Below are 12,198 nucleotides of genomic sequence, written 5' to 3'. Positions count from 1 at the left end.
GAAACATTTATATCACAATGTACAGAAGATTGTTGTTTTTCCACTTTGTTTCTTCGATATCGAGTGATGGAGCGGAGTGTTAGCGCAGCATGTGGTACGGTGCATAGCTGAGAGAACCTGTGCTGTATATTGTACTGTCATCCTTTGTGTGATTGTCATTTATTGTATGAATTGTAATGACGAATAAAGCTCTTTCACAATGTACAGAAGATTGTTGTTTTTCCACTTTGTTTCTTCGATATCGAGTGATGGAACAGAGTGTTAGCGTAGCATGTGGTACGGTGCATAGCTGAGAGAGAACCTGTGCTGTATATTGTACTGTCATCCTTTGTGTGATTGTCATTTATTCTATGAATTGTAATGACGAATAAAGCTCTTTCACAATGTACAGAAGATTGTTGTTTTTCCACTTTGTTTCTTCGATATCGAGTGATGGAGCGGAGTGTTAGCGTAGCATGTGGTACGGTGCATAGCTGAGAGAACCTGTGCTGTATATTGTACTGTCATCCTTTGTGTGATTGTCATTTATTGTATGAATTGTAATGACGAATAAAGCTCTTTCACAATGTACAGAAGATTGTTGTTTTTCCACTTTGTTTCTTCGATATCGAGTGATGGAGCGGAGTGTTAGTGTAGCATGTGGTACGGTGCATAGCTGAGAGAACCTGTGCTGTATATTGTACTGTCATCCTTTGTGTGATTGTCATTTATTGTATGAATTGTAATGACGAATAAAGCTCTTTCACAATGTACAGAAGATTGTTGTTTTTCCACTTTGTTTCTTCGATATCGAGTGATGGAGCGGAGTGTTAGCGTAGCATGTGGTACGGTGCATAGCTGAGAGAACCTGTGCTGTATATTGTACTGTCATCCTTTGTGTGATTGTCATTTATTGTATGAATTGTAATGACGAATAAAGCTCTTTCACAATGTACAGAAGATTGTTGTTTTTCCACTTTGTTTCTTCGATATCGAGTGATGGAGTGGAGTGTTAGCGTAGCATGTGGTACGGTGCATAGCTGAGAGAACCTGTGCTGTATATTGTACTGTCATCCATTGTGTGATTGTCATTTATTGTATGAATTGTAATGATGAATAAAGCTCTTTCACAATGTACAGAAGATTGTTGTTTTTCCACTTTGTTTCTTCGATATCGAGTGATGGAGCGGAGTGTTAGCGCAGCATGTGGTACGGTGCATAGCTGAGAGAACCTGTGCTGTATATTGTACTGTCATCCTTTGTGTGATTGTCATTTATTCTATGAATTGTAATGACGAATAAAGCTCTTTCACAATGTACAGAAGATTATTTATTTTTTCCTTCTAAATGTAATAAAGTTTTTTCTCATCTTGCAGGAAATTTTCCAATCTTCCCAGGACCAGGAATGAGTATTATAACTCCCGGAGATGGTAAGTATCCTCCTCTTCTATCCTATTACTAGTGATGAGCGGCAGGAAGGAGCCATATTCGAATTCGCAATATTTCATCCTAATTCGATATATTAGCGGTTATTTTCGCACTAACTATCTATCTATATTATCTATCTATATCTATCTATCTATCTATCTCATATCTATCTTATATCTATGTATCCATCTATCTCATATCTATCTATCTCATATCTATCTCATATCTATCTATCTCATATCTATCTCATATCTATCTCATATCTATCTTATATCTATCCATCTATCTCATATCTATCTATCTCATATCTATCTATCTCATATCCATCTCATATCTATCTATCTATCTACACACCAAGTAGAGCAGCACTCCAAAAATAAGAAAAATGGAGATAAGGTGCAAGCTGTCTGGGAGCCCGGGTTAGAGGATCCACTTCACATAAATTTCCAAGAAGCAGCAGCACACAAGCGAAAATCGTGTCAAAAGGTGAAGGTTTATTCCATCAAACCAGTGAACAGAGTTGCGAGCAATGTTTCTGTACCTCACGTCACTGTTATCAAGCTCAAATGCAGAATCACATGTGGTGGTTTAAATACACTTCAGTGTTACATCATTAACCAATCAAATACAAGGTAAACAAAGACATGTGCTGGTGATATATAAAGGTGATTGTACGGCATTATATCTAGATGCAATATATATTCTCAATACTCGTGTTAGTGTTATACAAAGTGCCCGTGTTAACAGTGCGGCAATATGCCCGAAAACAGTAATGTGACCATATAAGTTATGTACAATTATAAAGGCGCTTACCCGGCAGAGCTTCCTGGGATAGCACATGTGTGTAATGAAGCATAGAGACCCGGAACTGCGCGACCCACCAATCGGAAGCGCCGTACAACGGGAAATCCAGCCAATCAGGCATACGATGCTATGTGTACTGTGCGCATGCGCACTAGTGTTTGTTAGTGAACGGGGGCCATCTTAAGGAAGGGCAAAGCTGCCAGACTTATATTAAGTGAAGCTATATAGGAGAAAGTAAAGCTGGCGAGTGTTTTTTGTGTTCTTAAGCATGGGTATGTGCAGTGTGAGCTGGCATGGCTCCCCTAATATTATCAAGCGGTATGTGGGTCACGGGTGATGCCAGCCAACTGTCCATGAATGAACATGGAGAGTGTCCGGTGCGGCAAATCGGTGCACGGATCCCAACCACAGGTCGGTTTCCTCACCAGGTACCTACCACCTATCACAGCCGCTGTATAGGGTATACTGCAACCCGGAGAACATTATAATACACTATCGCCGCTACAAAAAATAAAAGAACAAAAAATAAATAAACCAAGAAAAAATGAAATAAAATGAAGGCCCATATAAGATATGATGCTTGTGAGGATGCTTCAAAAGACGTGCTAAATCTTCCAGTAGCTCTGCTGCAGGCCATACAAATCTTTCAGTCCATCTGAAACAGAGGGAAAGGAAACAATGTTAAAATCTTTTCCACATAGGATTCATCAGTTTGAATATACAAACTCATGAGGTTAAGACAAATCGAGTGGCTACATCGGGGGAGGCTATCTGATCATTTTAGACCTAGTTTTGAATTCTATGTTGAGGCCATGAGGTTTCATTGTATTCAGATTGAATATCCATCTGAGTTCACACCTTTTTAGGGATGTGATCCTATCGCCCCCTCTCTTGGGTGGCGGAATGTGATCTAGAATCATGAACTTTAGATATTTTTCTTTGTGTTTGGCCTCAGTAAAATGTCTAGAAACTGGTAAATCTAGCCTTTGTTTCCGAATCGAATAACGATGTTGGTTGAGACGAGTCTTCACATCCAGACTCGTCTCCCCAACATACAATTTGTTGCATGGACACCATAAGATGTAAATTACGTGATCTGAATTGTACCTAATTTCATATTCACGTTTCGTGTCAGGGTGAATGAACTTTGAACCTTTCTTCATATAGCTACAATTGACACAGTTAAGGCAAGGAAAACAATCTATACTTTTTACCCCAATATATTTCTGTGATTTTATAGATGTGGCCACATCAGTCTTTATCAACCTATCCCTGAGGTTTGGTGCCCGACGAAATGACATTAGTGGGAACTCAACAAACTCAGGGATCTGAGGAAAACTCCTTTGCACCAAATGCCAGTGTTTCCTCACTATGGATGAAATGTTATGTGAATGTTCGCTGTATGTGGTAATGAAAGGTATACGGTTGTGTGTATCCTTCTTAGTAGTAACTGTCCGACTATTGGAGTGTTTTTGTTGTCTAAATTCCCTAATTCGTGCAGTCTGTTGGTCTACAAGTTTCCTAGGATATCGTCTCTCTAGAAAGTCAGATCTCATCTTTGATAATGCTCTTTCCAATTTAGTATCATCATCTACAATGCGCTCAGCTCTCAGCATTTGGCAGTAAGGCAGTGATCGGACCATGGCTCTCGGGTGTGCACTGTCAAATCTCAATAGTGTATTTGTATCTGTCGGTTTGTGGTAAAGGCAGGAATCACCACAGAGGGCGTAAAAACGAAAATCAAAACAAAATGAAATCCATCCCCAAGACACTGCCGACCAGCTGCAATCAGAGACAACACATAATGTGGTAAATATCTCCTCTGTTACCCTTACTGATGCCCAATTACAGGTCTTATCCAAAGGTCTTAGTTTTTGTCCTGGTGCTTACACAAACTGTTTTGATTTGGAAGTTGATGTATTACAGTTCATACGGAAACTTAAGTTAAAAGTTTGGTTTTCTACACAGGCAAATAAGACAACAAGTGGCATTCCTGATGCATCCTCGAGTGGGACTGCACCAGCAATGACACTGAAGGACTTTGACTCAAGACTAACCAGTGAGTTTCAGCCGCCTATCGAGCCACATGCCATCATTGCCTTTGGGGATTGCGTGACACGTGACCTCAGGGCACTGATGGCAAAAGACAATCGGTTGAGTCATCCAAACATGACACACCAAGAAATGGAGGCTATTAATAAGCTTGTCCATGACCACCGTCTGGTGATTGGTGGTGCCCTGGTGGTCATGGACAAGCTCAAATACCTCCAGGAAGCTGATAAGCAACTTAGTGATACTAATGTATACAAACGACTCAACAGGGATCCTAGGAAAGAGATTGCTACCCGTATACACCAAACTGTCACAAGAGCTTTTGATGATGGATTGATTGATGATAACCTTATGAAGTACCTGATTATTGATTTTCCAGTAACACCTATGTTATATCTTCTGCCCAAAATCCATAAGAATTGTCTAAATCCACCAGGGAGACCGATTGTCTCAGGCAGAGAGTCAATCACGTCCCATATTTCCATCTTTCTAGAAAAATTATTACGCAGTCATGCCATCAATACCAGATCGTATATCAAAGACACATCAGACTTTTTGCAAAAAATCAATAACATCATTGTACCTGACCATACAATCCTTGTGACACTTGATGTCACAAGCCTCTACACTTCAATTAACCATGAGAAAGGCATACATGCAGTAGAGACTCCTTTAATATTGTCTGATTATGATACAGAAAAATCGACTTTGTGGTTTCTCTGTTAAGGATAGTCTTAGAGTGTAACTACTTTGCATTTAATGATACGTTCTTTATGCAAATGAAGGGGACCGCTATGGGTAGCAACGTGGCGCCGACATACGCCAACATTTTTGTGGCCCACATGGAGGAGGAGTACATCTATGGATCGCCCCACTTTCGCAATGTGCGATTGTGGGTACGGTTCATAGATGATATCTTCCTTCTGTGGACGGGGACTGAACATGAATTACTAACTTTTCATGAATTTCTCAATGACATTGAGGCTGACATTAAATTCACACTCACTCATTCCACCACCTCAGTGAGTTTCTTAGATGTAAGAGTAGGCATCAGCGGAGGCAAAATCACCACAGACCTTTACCACAAACCGACAGATACAAATACACTATTGAGATTTGACAGTGCACACCCGAGAGCCATGGTCCGATCACTGCCTTACAGCCAAATGCTGAGAGCTGAGCGCATTGTAGATGATGATACTAAATTGGAAAGAGCATTATCAAAGATGAGATCTGACTTTCTAGAGAGACGATATCCTAGGAAACTTGTAGACCAACAGACTGCACGAGTTAGGGAATTTAGACAACAAAAACACTCCAATAGTCGGACAGTTACTACTAAGAAGGATACACACAACCGTATACCTTTCATTACCACATACAGCGAACATTCACATAACATTTCATCCATAGTGAGGAAACACTGGCATTTGGTGCAAGGGAGTTTTCCTCAGATCTCTGAGTTTGTTGAGTTCCCACTAATGTCATTTCGTCGGACACCAAACCTCAGGGATAGGTTGATAAAGACTGATGTGGCCACATCTATAAAATCACAGAAATATATTGGGGTAAAAAGTATAGATTGTTTTCCTTGCCTTAACTGTGTCAATTGTAGCTATATGAAGAAAGGTTCAAAGTTCATTCACCCGGACACGAAACGTGAATATGAAATTAGGTACTATCTAAATTGCAATTCAGATCACGTAATTTACATCTTATGGTGTCCATGCAACAAATTGTATGTTGGGGAGACGAGTCTGGATGTGAAGACTCGTCTCAACCAACATCGTTATTCGATTCGGAAACAAAGGCTAGATTTACCAGTTTCTAGACATTTTACTGAGGCCAAACACAAAGAAAAAGATCTAAAGTTCATGATTCTAGATCACATTCCGCCACCCAAGAGAGGGGGCGATAGGATCACATCCCTAAAAAGGTGTGAACTCAGATGGATATTCAATCTGAATACAATGAAACCTCATGGCCTCAAAATAGAATTCAAAACTAGGTCTAAAATGATCAGATAGCCTCCCCCGATGTAGCCACTCGATTTGTCTTAACCTCATGAGTTTGTATATTCAAACTGATGAATCCTATGTGGAAAAGATTTTAACATTGTTTCCTTTCCCTCTGTTTCAGATGGACTGAAAGATTTGTATGGCCTCCAGCAGAGCTACTGGAAGATTTAGCACATCTTTTGAAGCATTCTCACAAGCATCATATCTTATATGGGCCTTCATTTTATTTAATTCTATCTTGTTTTATTTGTTTTTTTGTAGCGGCGATAGTGTATTATAATGTTCTCCGGGTTGCAGTATACCCTATACAGCGGCTGTGAGAGGTGGTAGGTACCTGGTGAGGAAACCGACCTGTGGTTGGGATCCGTGCACCGATTTGCCGCACCGGACACTCTCCATGTTCATTCATGGACAGTTGGCTGGTGTCACCCGTGACCCACATACCGCTTGATAATATTAGGGGAGCCATGCCAGCTCACACTGCACATACCCATGCTTAAGAACACAAAAAACACTCGCCAGCTTTACTTTCTCCTATATATCTTCACTTAATATAAGTCTGGCAGCTTTGCCCTTCCTTAAGATGGCCCCCGTTCATTAACAAACACTAGTGCGCATGCGCACAGTACACATAGCATCGTATGCCTGATTGGCTGGATTTCCCGTTGTACGGCGCTTCCGATTGGTGGGTCGCGCAGTTCCGGGTCTCTATGCTTCATTACACACATGTGCTATCCCAGGGAGCTCTGCCGGGTAAGCGCCTTTATAATTGTACATAACTTATATGGTCACATTACTGTTTTCGGGCATATTGCCGCACTGTTAACACGGGCACTTTGTATAACACTAACACGAGTATTGAGAATATATATTGCATCTAGATATAATGCCGTACAATCACCTTTACATATCACTAGCACATGTCTTTGTTTACCTTGTCTTTGATTGGTTAATGATGTAACACTGAAGTGTATTTAACCCCTTAAGGACTGAGCCCTTTTTCACCTTAAGGACTCATTTTTTGGAAATCTGACCACTGTCACTTTAAACATTAATATCTCTGGAATGCTTTTACCTATCATTCTGATTCCGAGATTGTTTTTTCGTGACATATTCTACTTTAACATAGTGGTAAAATTTAACATAGTGAAAAATCCCAAAATTTGATGAAAAATTTGAAAATTTTGCATTTTTCTAACTTTGAAGCTCTCTGCTTGTATTTTGGAAGACATCAGAGGGCTTCAAAGTTCTGCAGCAATTTTCCAATTTTTCACAAAATTTTGAAACTCGCTTTTTTTCAGGGACCAGTTCAGGTTTTAACCCCTTAAGGACCAGGCCATTTTACACCTTAAGGACCAGAGCGTTTTTTGCAATTCTGACCACTGTCACTTTAAACATTAATAACTCTGGAATGCTTTTAGTTATCATTCTGATTCTGAGATTGTTTTTTCGTGACATATTCTACTTTAACTTAGTGGTAAAATTTTATGGTAACTTGCATCCTTTCTTGGTGAAAAATCCCAAAATTTGATGAAAAAAATGAAAATTTTGCATTTTTCTAACTTTGAAGCTCTCTGCTTGTAAGGAAAATGGATATTCAAAATAAAACATTTTTTGGGTTCACATATACAATATGTCTACTTTATGTTTGCATCATAAAATTAATGAGTTTTTACTTTTGGAAGACACCAGAGGCTTCAAAGTTCAGCAGCAATTTGGAAATTTTTCACAAAATTTTCAAACTCGCTATTTTTCATGGACCAGTTCAGGTTTGAAGTGGATTTGAAGGGTCTTCATATTAGAAATACCACATAAAAGACCCCATTATAAAAACTACAGCCCCCAAAGTATTCAAAATGACATACAATAAGTGTATTAACCCTTTAGGTGTTTCACAGGAATAGCAGAAAAGTGAAGGAGAAAATTCACAATCTTCATTTTTTACACTCGCATGTTCTTGTAGACCCAATTTTTGAATTTTTGCAAGGGGTAAAAAGGAGAAATTTTTTACTTGTATTTGAAACCCAATTTCTCTCGAGTAAGCACATACCTCATATGTCTATGTTAATTGTTCGGCGGGCGCAGTAGAGGGCTCAGAAGGGAAGGAGCGACAAATGGTTTTTGGGGGGCATGTCACCTTTAGGAAGCCCCTATGGTGCCAGGATAGCAAAAAAAAAACCCACATGGCATACCATTTTGGAAACTAGACCCCTCGGGGAACGTAACAAGGGGTAAAGTGAACCTTAATACCCCACAGGTGATTCACGACTTTTGCATATGTAAAGAAAAAAAAATGTTTTACCTAAAATGCTTGGTTTCCCAAAAATGTTACATTTTTAAAAAGGATAATAGCAGAAAATACCCCCCAAAATTTGAAGCCCAATTTCTCCCGATTCAGAAAACACCCCATATGGGGGTGAAAAGTGCTCTGCTGGCGCACTACAGGTCTCAGAAGAGAAGGAGTCACATTTGGCTTTTTGAAAGCAAATTTTGCTCTGTGGGCATGCCGCATTTAGGAAGCCCCTATGGTGCCAGAACAGCAAAAAAAAACACATGGCATACCATTTTGGAAACTAGACCCCTCGGGGAACGTAACAAGGGGTTAAGTGAACCTTTATACCCCACAGGTGATTCACAACTTTTGCATATGTAAAAAAAAAAAAAAAAATTTTTAACCTAAAATGTTGGTTTCCCAAAAATTTTAGATTTTTAAAAAGGGTAATAGCAGAAAATACCCCCCATAATTTGTAACACAATTTCTCCCGAGTACGGCGATACCCCATATGTGACCCTAAACTGTTGCCTTGAAATACGACAGGGCTCCAAAGTGTGAGCGCCATGCGCATTTGAGGCCTGAATTAGGGACTTGCATAGGGGTGGACATAGGGGTATTCTACGCCAGTGATTCCCAAATAGGGTGCCTCCAGCTGTTGTAAAAGTCCCAGCATGCCTGGACAGTCAGTGGCTGTCTGGTAATACTGGGAGTAGTTGTTTTGCAACAGCTGGAGGCTCCGTTTTGGAAACAGTGGCGTACCAGACGTTTTTCATTTTTATTGGGGGGGGGGGGGGGGGGGCTGTGTAGGGGAATGTGCATATGTAGTGTTTTTTACTTTTTATTTTATTTTGTGGTAGTGTAGTGTTTTTAGGGTACAGTCACACGGGCGGGGGGTTCACAGTAGTTTCTCGCTGGCAGCTTGAGCTGCAGCAGAAAATTTGCTGCAGCTCAAACTTGCAGCCGGATACTTACTGTAATCCTCCGCCCATGTGAGTGTACCCTGTACGTTCACATTAGGGGGGATCATCCAGCTGTTGCAAAACTACAACTCCCAGCATGTACGGTCTATCAGTGCATGCTGGGAGTTGTAGTTTTGCAACAGATGGAGGCACACTGGTTGTGAAACACCGAGTTTGGCAACAAACTCAGTGTTTTGCAACCAGTGCGCCTTCAGCTGTTGCAAAAGCTACAACCCCCAGCATGTACGGACAGCGGAAGGGCCTGCTGGGTGTTGTAGTTTTGCAACAGCGGAAGGCATACTACTTTGGCTGGGGATGCTGGGGATTGTAGTTATGCAACAGCTGGAGACACACTGGTTTGCTACTTAACTCAGTGTGCCTTCAGCTGTTGCAAAACTACAACTCTCAGCAGTCACCGACAGCCAACGGGCATGCTGGGAGTTGTAGTTATGCAACCAGCAGATGCACCACTACAACTCCCAGCATGCACTTTAACTGTTTGTGCAAGCTGGGAGTTGTGGTTCCACAACAGCTGAAGGTACACTTTTCCATAGAAAGAATGTGCCTCCAGCTGTTGCAAAACCATAAGTCCCAGCATGCCCATAAGTGCATGCTGGGAGTTGTGGTGGTCTGCCTCCTCCTGCTGCATAACTACAGCTCCCAGCATGCCCTTTTTGCATGCTGGGAGTTGTTGCTAAGCAACAGCAGGAGGCTGTCACTCACCTCCTGCTGCTGCTTGATCGCCGCACAGGTCAGTCCCTCGCCGCCGCCGTCGTCGCTCCTGGGGCCCCGATCCCAACATTAACGCCGGGGATCGGGGTCCCCAGCACCAGGGGTGCACGTCCCGCACCCGCTCACGTCCTCCGGAAGAGGGGCGGAGCGGGTGCGGGAGTGACACCCGCAGCAGGCGCCCTGATTGGTCGGCCGGGAATCCGGCCGACGAATCAGGGCGATCGTGAAGTGGCACCAGTGCCACCTCACCCCTGCAGGCTCTGGCTGTTCGGGGCCCGTCTCTGACGGCCCCGATCAGCCAGTAAATCCGGGTCACCGGGTCACTGGAGACCCGATTGACCCGGAATCGCCGCAGATCGCTGGACTGAATTGTCCAGCGATCTGCGGCCATCGCCGACATGGGGGGGCATAATGACCCCCCCTGGGCGATATGCCGGGATGCCTGCTGAACGATTTCAGTAGGCATCCGGCTCCGGTCCCCAACCGGCTAGCGTTGGGGACCGCAATTCCCACGGGCGTGTGGATACGCCCTGCATCCTTAAGAGGTTAAACCACCACATGTGAAGGATCTGGGTACTAATAACCTGCAGCATCGTATGTCTTAGGGGGGATTAAACTGGCAGAGTCACTGGTAGAGAAGGATCTGGGGGACTTGTAGATCACAGACTACAGAATAGCACAATGTCAGGCTGCTGCTTCCAAAGCCGGCAGGATATTGTCATGTATCAAAAGAGGCCTGGACTCAAGGGGCAGGGACATAATACTCCCCCTTTATAAAGCATTGGTACAGTCTATAGTGTATAATACTCCCCCTTTATAAAGCATTGGTACGGCCTCACCTGGAATATGCTGTTCAGTTTTGGGCACCTGTCCATAAAAGGGACACTGCGGAGTTGGAAAGGGTGCAGAGACGCGCGACTAAACTAATATGGGGCATGGAACATCTTAGCTATGAGGAGTGATTAAAGGAGTTACAATTGTTTAGTCTTGAGAAGAGACGTATAAGGGGGGATATGATAAACGTATATAAGTATATTAATGGCCCATACAAAAAATATGGAGAAAAACTGTTCCAGGTTAAACCCCCCCAAAGGACGAGGGGGCACTCCCTCCGCCTGGAGAAGAAAAAGTTTAGTCTCAAGGGGCGACGCCTTCTTTACCGTGAGGACTGTGAATTTATGGAACGGTCTACCTCAGGAACTGGTCACAGCAGGAACAATTAACAGCTTTAAAACAGGATTAGATACATTCCTGGAACAAAATAACATTAATGCTTATGAAGAAATATAAAATCCCTTCCCTTCCCCAATATCGCACCACACCCCTACCCCTTAATTCCCTGGTTGAACTTGATGGACATATGTCTTTTTTCGACCGTACTAACTATGTAACTACTATGTAACTATGTGATTCTGCATTTGAGCTTGATAACGGTGACGTGAGGTCACAGAAACGTTGCTCGCAACTCTGTTCACTGGTTTGATGGAATAAACCTTCACCTTTTGACACGATTTTCGCTTGTGTGCTGCTGCTTCTTGAAAATGTATCTATCTATCTATCTATCTCATATCTATCTATCTCATATCTATCTATCTATCTCATATCTATCTATCTATCTATCTATCTATCTATCTCATATCTATCTATCTATCTATCTCATATATATCTATCTATCTATCTCATATCTATCTATCTATCTATCTCATAGCTATCTATCTAATATCTATCTATCTCATATCTATCTATCTATCTATCTAATATCTATCTAGCTATCTATCTCATATCTATCTATCTATCTATCTCATATCTATCTATCTCATATCTATCTATCTATCTATCTATTATGCAAAAAAGCAGCGGCACACCAATATCCAAGTGAAAAAAATGAGTGGCTTTTATTTCAACCAAACATCTATGGCAGCGACGTTTCGCCTGTCTCACACAGGCATCG

General features: G+C 41.9%; 1 protein-coding gene across 3 annotated transcripts in view; it reads left to right on the top strand.

Annotated features, from left to right (window-relative positions):
* The window catches only part of LOC130358174 (NACHT, LRR and PYD domains-containing protein 3-like), a 123,383-nt gene that overhangs the window by 29,161 nt on the left and 82,024 nt on the right, over positions 1-12,198 (top strand). For all 3 annotated transcript variants that reach the window (XM_056561036.1, XM_056561038.1, XM_056561035.1), the window contains one exon: positions 1,356-1,409. In XM_056561036.1, coding sequence (XP_056417011.1) covers positions 1,385-1,409 — 25 coding nt within the window. In that variant the 5' untranslated portion in view covers positions 1,356-1,384. The remainder of the gene's footprint in view (positions 1-1,355; positions 1,410-12,198) is intronic.

Source organism: Hyla sarda, chromosome 2 (assembly GCF_029499605.1).
Source record: "Hyla sarda isolate aHylSar1 chromosome 2, aHylSar1.hap1, whole genome shotgun sequence".
NCBI lineage: Eukaryota > Metazoa > Chordata > Amphibia > Anura > Hylidae > Hyla > Hyla sarda.
This window is presented reverse-complemented; position numbering and strand designations above follow the sequence as displayed.